General features: G+C 42.8%; 1 protein-coding gene across 1 annotated transcript; it reads right to left on the bottom strand.

Annotated features, from left to right (window-relative positions):
* Positions 1-4263: 4263 nt before the first annotated feature.
* LOC117438825 (E3 ubiquitin-protein ligase RBBP6-like) lies at positions 4264-12731 on the bottom strand. Its single transcript, XM_034074206.1, has 8 exons — positions 12566-12731; positions 11512-11608; positions 9760-9829; positions 6665-6753; positions 6455-6551; positions 5293-5432; positions 4304-4382; positions 4264-4269 (listed from the first exon to the last, which is right to left on the bottom strand). The coding sequence occupies exons 1-8, from the start codon at positions 12729-12731 to the stop codon at positions 4264-4266; spliced, it is 744 nt and encodes a 247-aa protein (XP_033930097.1).
* Positions 12732-13078: the final 347 nt, after the last annotated feature.

Consider the following 13078-nt stretch of genomic DNA (forward strand, 5'->3'; position numbering starts at 1 on the left):
GCAGAAGTGGAGGGATGTGGGGCGGAGGTGGGGGAGTGGGTTCTTCTCCTGTGGGACCGGATCGCTGTGCGCTGTGGGGAGTTTGGATGTTGGAAGTGAGACTGCCCTGGGGGCAGTGCCATGGGGTGGCTCTGGCGGCAGAATTGGAACTAGACTGACGGGGACGTGGGGAATCTACCCCAGCAGATCCACTGGTTAAACTGAAACTAGGGACTAGAGGAAATAAAGTGGAATTTAGTGGATACAGGAGCAACTTATTTGGCATTAAATCAGAGGGGAAAGAATTTGTTACAGATGTGGGAGCTACTGGCACCAAGAGAAAAAAAAAGGGCATTCTTTCTGAAACCCTTAAAGTACAAATTCAGAAAACAAATGGGAATGCAGAAATTGTTATGAACGCGAAATTATCCAACATTTTTATTAGGGAGAGAAGCAACATTTAAAGAAGGTAAACTGGAATTAAGAATTGTATGACCCAGAGTAGGAGCCACTGCAGGAAGGACCTGATCTTGAGTTGGAGCAGGTATGCGACCTCCTAAAGTAAGATGAAGTACAACAGTGAGGCTTGGATCTTAAAACAAACACAACACACACACACACAAATGGAAGTTAATTCAAAACCATCATTCTCTCTATATTTTTTCCTCCCAAGCTTGGTTTGGGTTTTCTTCTCTTTCAGCTGCCAACATAATGCTGCTGCAAACTGAAGAGATAACATAGTTCAATCATTTGCTGCCCGAACATGGACCCTGTGCTGTGCTTCCTGCTGATCCGGGGAGTCTCTGGGACCTTCACGCCAGGGTTGGGCATTTCCCAGAAAGGAACCACAGATCCCAGACCAACTCGGGACCTTGGTAAGACCCTGAGTTTATTTCTTTCAAAAGGCTTCTTTTTGGTAACTTGTCCACATGAGTCACAGGGGATGCCCTGCGCAGTGGGTAAGGATTTGTTTCCTTGTCTGGACATTGTATTGGGATGGAGGTCAGGACCACTGCCTCCAAAGGGAGGATTTTGAAGAAATCCCCACTGGGTTGCATTTTGTAGGGTGGGTTTGGATGCAGATGGGAAGAGAGCTCTAGCCCCATCATGAGGTGAATAACAAAAGGGGCTCTCCGAGGTATACAAGCTCCTTACACCAGGGAGCAGGGGTGGAGGTGACTATCAGGGTGTCTTTTTCTGGGTCAGATTTATGAGCCTAGAAAGAGTTAGCTGGGCCCTTTAGGGAAGATCCTGAAAAAGTAACTAAAGTGATGGAGACGATTATTAGAACACCAGATCCAGACTGGAATGATTTACAGGTAGTCCTGGATACTTTGGTAAATAAAGTACAGTGCTGGCAAAAGCAAGGGAGGAGGCAGAAAAGATCCATATGTAGGGGGCACAGGGCAGTGTCAGTAGACAACCACTTTCCCTCTGCAGAACCTCCATGAGATCCAAATCATCTACCTGAGCAGGAGCTATTAACCAAATACCAGCAGTTGGTTTTGTTTGGAATGAAACAGAAGGATACAGGTAAGGACCCTGAAAAAGGTGCAGCACAGTTATCTTATACTTTTATTGGTCAATCAGACCCAGGTATTAAATGCTAGCTGCAAAAACTGGGAGGGACAGACTCTTGGTCACTCAATAAACCAGTGGAAACAGCCTGGAGAGTATCCAGTAACAGAGAAGTTGAAAGGGAGAGGGAAATAGTAGGGAGAAAAAATACATTGTTGGCTGTTGCTCTCCCCCAGGAAAGCAGGAAAGAGAGGAGCAGCCTGGGAGGAAAGGGTCAGAAAGAAGGATTACACGGAAAGGCTGTGAACAGACTGCATGGGATGCACTTGGAGAATGACCAGAGTGCAATCTGTAAACAGAGGGAGCACTGGAAGAGAGAATGGCCTCGGAGTCAAACACCGGAGATTGAGTGGAATGTCAGGGCCTGCCCTGACATACTTTAGATGAAGCCTGAGGAGGAGCGGGGGAAGATTCAAAACCCTCCCCAGCAGAGCCTCTGGTTACAGTTAGGTTGGGCAATGATAAAGTACAATTTCTTGTAGAAACAGAAGCTACTTATTCTGTTATAAATTCTTGTCAAGTGCAAGTTATCTCTGTAGAAGCTTCTATACAGAAAAGCTACCTATAACAAATCTATGCCAAAACCAAGGACTAGCATGACACAGAAACAGGCTCTTCTCTCTCCAACTGAGAGAAAGCAGCTTGGCTGTTTGGGATGGCTAAGTGAGAGAAAGCAGCTTGGCTGTTTGAGGTGGCTAAGTGAGAGAAAGCAGCTTGGCTGTTTGAGATGGCTAAGTGAGAGAAAGCAGCTTGGCTGTTTGAGGTGGCTAAGTGAGAGAAAGCAGCTTGGCTATTTGAGATGGCTAAGTGGAAAAAAATCAGAATTGTCATAAAATGACAGCACTGATTTTTCCAATAACTGCCTCAATCAGTAGCAACCTTGTTGTTAAACCAAGAATGTTGGATGCTGATTTCTACTGAAAAACACATTTATTTCTCAGCCCTACTCAGCCAGCAATGCAAAGCTTTCCATCTGATTCTTTAATTGAGCTTAATTTTTAGATGTACTTATGGTTTTTCTCAAAAAGCATCCTTCTTTCAGTCTTCTTTTTAATCATGTACCAGAGTTTTAGTTGAAATAATCTTACTGCAAGCACGCATCCCCTTTCTTATAGCCAATTCAAATGAAGCCATTTAAAAATCAGTTGCCAGTTGTATTCCCCACAACTCTCTGTGCACACTGATTATCGATCAGCTGTTGTGTAAGTCATACATTACAGCCTAGGTTACAAGTAGGTATATATTGAATTTCCATAGCATACTTACAGTTCACAGCTTGTTCTGGCACCTGGGCAGTGGATGGTACTGTCTGTCCTCGGAGGACCTTTTGAAGAGGGGAGAATCAAAAAAGCCCATTCAGCTTATCTGAAGGTAATTGTTTAAGAGAAATTCTAAAGCTGTCATTACTTACCACCTGTGGGTACTGATGGTTGCTGCTGGATCTCCTTACGGAGCCTTTTTGTGTAGCCAACACCATTTTTGAAGTTGTTCACAGCCTAGAGGCAGAGGAACATGTTATAAAGGTAACCTGAAACTTCAGCACACACACCAACAAAAGCCTCCACATGTATGTAAATACTTGAGCGTTAACACCAAATTTGAAAGTGAAGTGACTTGAGGGTTAACACCAAATTTGAAAGTGAGGTGATTGTGTTAAACACAAGTGTGACCTGAATTTGCCACATTGTCTCTAAAGAGCTGTCAGAGATAATGTGTTTGAAAAGTAAATTTAGCCTTATTCAATTTAGCCTTGCTTAAGGCTAAATTAATATTACAGTAATCTTGTCTTCTCTCTCAGCTCCTTACGAGCTCTTTGTCCAATTGATGTGAAAGTCATCACACTACCTGGCGTAGGCTCTTGTTGGCAACTAAAGCATCAGGAGGAACGTCTGTCCGGTGACACGCTGGGCATGTATATTCCTCAGTCTCCAGCAATGCCGTTCTAATACCTGTGCATAATTAGCATAATCACAATGCAATAGTTTTTTGCCAAACTAAGGAAAGCTGTTCAGTTCTAATCAAAACACGTATATGACTCATGGGTGAATGTGGTCTCGAGCGTACAGCACGAAGCTGCAGATGTTCAAGTGTCAAAAATTTCTAGTCTGCAGCAAATAGTTACAGTTTTGACATTTTGCTGTTGTAATATTTGGAGTGTCGGATGTGTCTTCCTGATTCAACTCATCCTTTTTCCACTGTCCGTGACAGCAAGAAGTCATTGACCCCAAAGTTAAGGAACAAAGCACGTCTCAAAAAAAAGCATTGGTAGGTCTGAGTTCTGAAGGTTTGAACCAGCTCTCCCGTGGAGAAGAATGTGGATTTAATGCCTAACTATCCATTTGTTGCAGACCACAGCCAGTCACCAGAGATGGCTGTATAATTTTGTATGAGAGAAAGGGCTGTGGGCAAACATTTGGTACCTAATACTGTAATCAAATGCACAGTTAGATGCTCCTCTGCATGTAAAGAGGATGTAACTGGATCTGTAGAAAGAGAAATAAGTTTTCTGCCTCCCCTTTTTTGAGTCCTTTCCTAGTCAGGGTATACTTAGGCTTTAATTAGAACAGGTAACAAAGTAATTTTGTTCTCTGCTATTTTTGCTTTCAGAAGATGAGATGTGATGTTTTCAATTAACAACATGGGAATAACACTTACACTCATCACAATAACTGCTTCCACAGCAGGGAAGAACAGCTGCATCAGTCATTATATCTTTACAAATGAGACATAACAGCTCATCCGGAACAGGACCATCAGAAGAGGAGGAGGATGGCTCCTCTGGTAAAGATGGAGGCCTTTTCCTCTTTTCTCTAGCATAAGCTTCCCTGGAGGGCATGTGGGGAAGGAAAAAGAACAAATTTAAAGATGGGTAAAGGAATACTTGTCCAAGCCTTGCGTTTTATCAAAAGAAGATACTAGATGGAATTCTTCTCACTCCACATTACCCTTCTGAACTGTAGGCACTGAGCTGAAACTACTTCTCTATAGCCATAACTCTGTAAAATAAAAACCCAGAGGGGGAAGAAATCTCAATCCAACAGCTGTTGGTTCAATTCTTGTAAGAAGCGTTTGAAACATAAACCAGATGCAAAATGAGCTCTCAAAGAGAATGACTCCCTGTCAACACTACTGAAATGTTCTGCAGAAATACAGATCCTTGGTGCACCACAACATGAACCAACTTCCAGGGGCCTGACAAGTATGAATGACCACCCTCTTTTCATGCGAGCAAGCATCACAGATTTTAAGGTTAAAATGCAATGGCTGTGCTTCCTCTCCTGTAATTACAGATGCAGTCCAACTTGGTTGCATTATCCACTCAGATGTTTATGCATGCTTTCTCTCATTCGCTATTTGGTCAGTCCAATTAATCCCGTACTCATAGAATCATAGAATAGTTAGGGTTGGAAAAGACCTTAAGATCATCCAGTTCTAACCCCCCTGCCATGGGCAGGGATACCTCACACTAAACCATATCACCCAAGGCTTCATCCTGCCTGCTCTTGAACACTGCCAGGGATGGAGCATTCACCACCTCCCTGGGCAACCCATTCCAGTACCTCACCACCCTCACAGTAAAGAATTTCTTCCTTATATCCAGGAATATATCCATTATACCCATAATCCATATATTATTATGTCTAAACCTTTGCTGTTTAAGTTTCAACCCGTTACCCCTTCTCCTATCATTACAGTCCCTAATGAATAGTCCCTCTCCAGCATCCCTGTACTTACGCATTAATAATGGGGATTGCATATTTTCCAGTGTTGGTCAGCATTGCACCCTTTGTGTTGGGATCTTTCACCTCTATCAGGAAACTCCTTGGAATTCCTGTGCTCCTTTTCAGTCTGGGAACAGACTCCACATTTCTGTCCTGTTAAGAAAAGAAATGCAGACATACCTCATCTTAAGACCTACACTTAAAATGATAGTTCAGTGACGACTGGAAGAAGCAAAAGCCTTGAAATCCTCTCCTTTTACCCAGCGTGAAGGTTGTTCAACCAAAGTACTTCTTTTCCTAAAAGAACATGGCCAGGGTGTTCCTAAGTCACCTATTGTTCCTAAGCCAGCTTCTCAGGGAAGTGGTGGAATCACTGTCCCTGAATTCTGCAACACACGTAGACGAGGGCCTTAGTGACACGGTTCCTGATGGATTTGGCAGTCCTGAAGCATCAGTTGGACTTGATGCACCTCTTCCAACCTAGTTGGTTCTACGATTCTGTGAAAGGCTTAAGCAGAGTTTTGATCTGAGCCGACATTCTTTGGCTTAACAACAGGTTTCTCAAGGGTGAAATATCCCTTAGCACATGATCCACTGGGAGAAGAGACACAAACCTCCTCCCCCAAAGCACAATTCAGAGAGAAAGCTTAAGTCAGGGCTCTGGGTCAGCCACTGCAGAAACATCTATTCACCAGCTATGGATGAAGGTTGAATTCATACCTCATGTGTATACATTCAGTGACTAATGTTAAAGGGCATGCACACTCAGCCAGAGACTTGTGTCGGTAAAACACACAAATACTCAATAGATGGGGTCAACAGAAACATCTTGGTTTCATGCAAAATACTGAAAACACCAGCTCTCATTAAAAAGAGTTAAAACAGAAACATTTCCAGTAATACTGAAATACATAAAACTATGCATGTAAATTCACAGATGAAAAGATCTATGGACTTATTTCATGTCTGTAGCTTAGAAAAAAGAAAACATTACATTTATAATCCCGGCTTTCCCTTGAACTTTGAGGGGCTTTTCAGCATTGCCATGTAACCTCTGTATTTCACCTCAAGAGAAACACTTCTTCATACGATTATTCCTGTGTTTGTTACCTGACTGCCAAGGTCAGAAATTAAACAAGGTCGGAAAGTAACACCACAAGTCCCCAAAATCTTACCCCATTTCTTGGGCAGTCCTTTCTATAGTGGCCAGGTTTTCCGCACCGAAAGCAGACATATGATGGTGGAGGTGTAGCCAAGGGCTTCTTCATGGGACTAAAAAGGTTTCAGGAAAAGAAAGGTATGCATTTGTCTCTCTTGTTAAAACAAACATCTACACAATTTTTCCATGATCATCAAAGAACTGATTTGACTTTATCAACACTTACTGGACTGGATCATATTCACGGAAAGACTGTATCATCATGGCTTTTATTTTATCTTCTTCAGAAGCGCTGGCTTCAGCCAGGTTGGCAGTCTGTTTAACACAGAATTATTTGACGCACACATTAGAAACACATGCAAGCTCAGCCAGCCAAAGACAACACCACCTGCTCAATCCTGTACACAGCACCACAATACTAGCTGATGTTGCCTGAAAACAGATGCTTCTATGAAACAGTTGTCCTGAGAGTGTGCTGGGGAGACTTTGTGCTTGTAAATGATGCTTATGTGCCTGCTAGCCTACTTGAAAAGAGCCTTCTTGGGCACTCAAAACCTTAGGCTTGACATAGACTTGTGTAACCGATCCACTTTTCTTCCAAGTGGACTGAAGTGATGAGGAAAAGAAATGACACTAGCAATAGTTTTCAACTGGTTTTGAAGCTCCAGCCCATTTGAAGGAGAAGATGGTTACTGTGCATTTAATTGAGAAAGATGTCTGCAAGTTATATGATTTACATTTTGCAGCATTAAAAAGAACACACTATGTTAGTGTCAGGTCTCTAGTTTTTGCTTGCTGAAATTCAGCATCAGACACAGAAGCACTGAAGGGAGTCTTTCTGATCGCTCAGCAAGACACAAGGCTCTCTTCAGTATAAACGTGACCATCCAGTCCTGTAGGCAATCCAAACTGCATTTCCCCAAATAATATTTCACTGCACAATGCCCCTGTGCTAAGCCGGTCTGAATAAAGTGTTTAGAGTAAGTAACAGTTTTGAGCTGCTTTATGTTTTGTTCATGCGTTTCTCAAAAGGTTCAATGGGCACCACTTGGACAGTTTTTCACATCTGGGAGTAAAACTTCACATGGGTTTACAGAACCAAGGCCACATGCAGGGACAGCCAAAGGCACAACATTTAATTTCTTCACTGAGAGAGGGAAGATGCTGCCGGTGGGAAGACCTCTCGTTCTTAGCAATGAACTCCTGTCTCTCTTCTCAGCAGAAAGAACTAGCTCCCATCTTTTGCATTGACTTGGCTAACTCTATGCTTTTGCAAAGTGCAGCCATTAGTGTCTTGCTGAAGTTACAGTGTTGAGCCAAAAGAGCACGCAGTTCCATCCCAAAACAGGCCACTGCAACACTTTCAGCTGGTCACATCTAGTACACTGTAGATACACACTGGTATAGTCCTCTAAACAATCAAGTACACAATTTACACAGATGACACAGTCTGCATTCAAACAAATTTGTGTTCTCCACTGTCTAGAGCCTGGAATTTGTGGGACTGTGCAGTATTCAAAGAATGCTTCCGTGCCTCTAACGACTAGAAATTCAAAACCAGCCATGCCATTGTCCAAGTTCCAGAAACACTTGTACTTCAGCTGTTGCAAACTGCCCTGAAATGTCCATAACATACAGACAATTAAATACCTTTGTAAAAATTCTGTTAGATTCCAACACAAAATTAATGAAACACAGGAAAAACAGTAAACAGCTTCTGAAGCACTGCTGCTTTATTTCCTGAAGATGAGTAACGCTGCAACATTGTGTTGGCGCTGAGAAGGCACTCCCCTTCTGTCTTCCCAAATTGGCAAGTACTCTTGAGAGTACAGCATCAAATTATACATACTTCTTAAGGTTAAAATAAATACTTTATTAAAAATTAAAGTTTTGTTCACATGACAACAGTTATCCATCTATAGACTGCTAGTAAGGCTTAAAATTATGAAGGAAACACTTATTCTTAAGTATTTTACAACAATACATATATATACACACCTTTGAAAGCTGGGCCAGAGAATTAGATGCAGAAGACTCACCATTCTTTTGTGCAGCAAAAAATAAACGCATATTCAAGTTCTAGAATCAAAACATAGCGAGAGTTAACCCCTACTGCAGTCTGAAAATCTGCACTATACCCACTGCGTGTCACTGAAAGAGGCTTTTCCAACCTACTGTAATTTGTATTTGTTCAGAATAAAGTCCCAACCTGTGACAGCTGAAAAGTGCCTATGTGCTTAATGAGACGAAATTAAACTAACCAGCTGGCTGGAGATGGACTTACTGCTCCAGAATATCTCAGAGAGGAGCCCTTGTGAAAAATGCTGAAGTTTATTGGAGAAGGAAGCATCACTACAGGAATCTTACTTGCAGTGTAGTTTGCAAATTAATCGGTTAATGTCTCATCACTTAAACATGCACTTATACAGTTATGCTTTGATGAACACAATAGCTGCCTGTCAAGAAAAAAAGCAGCCCTGAAACATGTGCTCTGCCCTTCTTCTCAATAACTGCAAAGATGCCAAATTCACTATACCCCACCAAACCCAAACACCAATCTGAACCATCAGCCACAAAAGTAACCTGCCAATTTGTCTATAAAAAGAAACTGGTCAAATTAAAAAAGAAAAAGGTGTTTACTATGACAGAGTAGCCTATAAAAATGGAGAAAAAAGAATTCTTGTATTTTTATAGACCACAGGACAAACTATCCAAATTAGTTTGGGAACTGTGAGAATTTTTATTGTTCTTCTCTCAGAGCAAACCCAGTCTTTCATGGTGATGAAAGCATGGATTCAAAGCACAGTCATGGCAGTTTTTTCTCCACTGCAAACACACTCCTCCCTCCCAGCTGCCTACGCCAGTAGCTTGCCACAATGAAGTGCTCAGGCCCCAGTTAGGAATGGGCCACAGTGTTTGCAGAGAACTACTACTGACGTGCAGCTTTTACAAAAAGCACAGAAGAGGCTGTACAAACTCACAACATTACTAGCTATAGGCAGACAGAGCTCGAACGTGGCACCAAGTTCAACTGTGCACACCTGGAACCTGCGTGAACTAAAGATGATCGGGCACTATCTGCACAACACAGTCACACAGGACATATTCTAGCATATGCAATAGGAAATACCATGCATTACTAGGCATAAATCCCAGCATTCACATCAGAACTGGGCAAATTGATGGCGTGACTCAGTTTGCACTATGATGAAACAGTACATTTGAATGACAATCTGTACTATGTTTTACTGGGAGATACATGAAGTTAATGTTTGGAAAATTAATACAAGGCTATATAGTTTAGAATTCAGTGCAGTGTGCAGAAAAAAAGGGTGAGATTGGGTTTTTACGTACTGCTGCTGATGTTCTGCTCACTGGCTCAGTTCGACTTCTAGGAGGAGACAGAAAGGTGATCAGAACTTAAAGCACTTGTACCCAACAGAAAGCACCAAAAATCAATTATAAAACCCAAACATCAAAACATTACGTTCTGATAGTCTACTGAATATGGACATTTATTTGTATACACAAACTGTTATCTCTTGGTCATTCAGCACAACTAAGAAAACCTCCAAAATCCCATTTCTACTTTGTCGTAAGTCAGACTTACAGATACAAAACACACCTGTGCAAGAGAAAGCACTCATATTTTCTCTGCCACCTAAGTATCACATATATCAAGTCTGTACTACGGTTTTGTGTTCTTAAATAATCAACCCTCAAACTATGAAGGTAACTTCAGGCAATCTGTACATCCCTAGTATTACAAACAGGTGTCACCTACAGTACTTTAGTTTCTATGGCAGAACAGTGATAGCCCCAACACTTCAAAGGCCAAGTTTACTTCAGTGAAAAAAGAAAAAAGTCAGTAATCTGACAAGGAACTAACAAAACTGTCAGCAGCTTAGCCTTTAGAACAGTGTTTCCTTGTGGAAGCCCAAGCACTGTGCTCAGGTATCTACCATACTTAGCCGTGAAAGTCCCAAAGTACTAGCCATGTTGCATACGCTGTACTGACTAAAACTAGTAGTAGAAATGTCACCTGAAAGAAGCTGCTCCTGGGATTTTGTGTGACTGAGGAGCCCTGCGACAAAAAAAAAAGAAACAAAAAGTCTTAATTTCCAGAATTTGTTTTACGATAATAATGCAGCATTTTAAGAAATACTTATTCCATCTGAAACCTTGCTGCAGTTCCACGTACTCACTGACCAAACATTAAGCACTCTACCCCCTGTTTCTGCAATGTTTCCAGCTGAAGGAATAGAAAGCTGATCTGCCCCATCAGTTTTCAATGCTAGAAGAGCAGTGCCATTCTTTCCTTAGCCCCACAGACAGGTAAAACAGCATCAGGAGGATAGCCACCAACTGCTGGTAATGTGCTAAGTTGCTTACTGAGCTTCAGGTTTGGAAAGGATTAACTACTCCTTCACTGTACTTGCACAAGAGGCAATACACTTTATGACACTGCTCTTTTCCTCTTGCCCAAAACAGACCCTGGCTTTAGGAAACTAAGAGGAATCACTTTTGAATGGAACTTCACTTGTTTGCATGGTTTGCCAGCTGGCAAGCATCGGTATTTCCCGCATAGCCAGTATGCAAGCCCCATCCATTTGGGGCATAAGAATACCTGACATATCCTATCCCTCTCCCCCAGATACAAGAAAAAGTCAAACACTAAGAATCAGACTTCTGAGACAGGAGCAAATTTTAAGTTTACACTACACTGCAGAACTGTCTTCTCTCTAAAAGCCATAAAAGCAAACACATTTAACAAGGAATCTCTCCACGCAGACAAAACAGGATCTACAACTTGGCTCTCAGAAAAATTAACCCCAAGAACCAAACCCACAGAATCATTTTAAAAGGTTCTATTGTTGCAGTTTGAACCCCATATCCCAGCAGGCCTAAAAACATAAGTCTGCTTCAGGACCAATACAGGAAAATCCACCCAGTGACAACAAAAATTAACGGAAGCTTTAACAAGAAAGATACAATCTGAATGTCTCATATGCACTGGAACAGTTCACACACTGAAACCAACAGCAAAGAATGCAATGCTGTGTGGACACTTACATAACATCCGTTTTGCTGGTAGCTTTAACTCCTCCAGCAGGGATTCTTTTAACGATTACCAATGAGTTTTTAGGAATCAGGGCATCTTCTGTGTATTCTGAAACCAACAGAAATACAGAAAAAGATATTCAAAAGGGCATGTATTAGTACATCATGAACTACACAGCACTTCAGAGAAGGCCTTTACAGGTACAGAAGCCAGATCTTATATGTAACATCGTGCTTTCATTGTCTGAACACACTAACAGTACCTTTCAAGGCATTTTCAGGTTTGATAACCAAACACCACCAGCTAAATCTTTTTCCTTTCTTAAAAACAGTTTGAATGCCAACAGCAAAATGGTCTCAGAGGTCACTACAGGACAGCTGGCTAATACAGGGGTTGCATTCCTGAACTAACTGAAGTTGCTTTTGCTTCTATTAGGCTACAAAACCAATAGATCTCTGGAGATACACAAACCACTCCAAAGTCTCATCTGCTCAGTGCTTTACATGTGCTTGATCAAGTCTGATGCTAAGACTAGATCCAACCACACCTAGGCTCTCTCAGGAGTTCAGAAAGCCAGGGGGTGGGTGCACTCTGAACTTTGTGCCTCGGTGGGAGGGTCTCCTCTCTTTCATCTTCGGTTTCTATGCACATCATTTTAGCTTGATTCTCCCTTGATTTTCTTTTTCTACATTCCATTAGACATAAACCATTGACCAAGCTTGAGACTAAGGCTAGATCTAGCTTCACCTAGGCTCCCCTCAGGGGTTTACAAAGCTCAGGGCTCTATTCTGGACACTGTAAATCAGTGTGCACATTTGACAAACTGGTGTAGCCAGCAGGATGCCAAATCAGATTTCATGACACCACCCCACTTAGTCCCTGGCACTGCTTACCCTCTTGGTGCTCCTGCCACCTGGCGGGATGGGCCCAGGCTCACTCATGCTATGTGGGGATGAGCCATAAAAGGCAGAATACAGCTTCTGCTGGCTGCGGCCATCATGGGGTGCTCTGCAACGTCACCAGCCAGGACATGCCCAAAGCCCTGCACCTGCTGCGCACACGTACCTTCTTTGGTCTGGGCATTGCTGATCTGCAGATCACAGTTGGCTGCCTTCAGCTTCTCCTTGCGCATGATCTTGCACTTGAGGTCGCAAAGGGAGATGTCGAAGCCACTGAAGGTGACCGTATCATAGTCCAGCTTGGAGAAGAACTTGTAGTGGATGCAAGACATGGTCGGGGCCAGGCAGTGCCTGCTCCACTACCGTGTCTAGCTCGGCAAATGACAGATAGAGGCCTTGCAGCCTCTATGAAGGTGAGGGCACGTGGCAAAGCCCACCGAGGGCACTGGGGTGAGCAACACAGGCTGAGCTTGTGCTGGCCAACGGCGTTCAGAGGCTGCAGCACTCTGCCACAGCCAGGCCCTGAGATATCAGGCAGCCTCGGCTGACAGAGCCTCACGCCTCCATCCTGGCTTAGTGAGGCCCTGGCTTTGCCACCTTAACTACTCCAGGCTATGGTGCTCAGCAAGTGAGCTGTGCCGTGATGTTGGCACCAGCCCCAGTCCTCCTCAGAGCCCAG

Source organism: Melopsittacus undulatus, unplaced genomic scaffold (genome assembly GCF_012275295.1).
Source record: "Melopsittacus undulatus isolate bMelUnd1 unplaced genomic scaffold, bMelUnd1.mat.Z mat_scaffold_65_arrow_ctg1, whole genome shotgun sequence".
Lineage (NCBI taxonomy): Eukaryota > Metazoa > Chordata > Aves > Psittaciformes > Psittaculidae > Melopsittacus > Melopsittacus undulatus.

What these genes read in the sequence shown, in the direction of transcription:
- LOC117438825 (XM_034074206.1), bottom strand. Translation starts at nt 12,731, where the DNA reads ATGTCTTGCATCCACTACAAGTTCTTCTCCAAGCTGGACTATGATACG. An exon ending in CAATCTCACCCTTTTTTTCT is followed by an intron (nt 6,754 to 9,759) that starts GCACACTGCACT and finishes TGTGTTAAACAG; the next exon opens with ACTGCCAACCTGGCTGAAGC. An exon ending in CGTGAATATGATCCAGTCCA is followed by an intron (nt 6,552 to 6,664) that starts GTAAGTGTTGAT and finishes AAACCTTTTTAG; the next exon opens with TCCCATGAAGAAGCCCTTGG.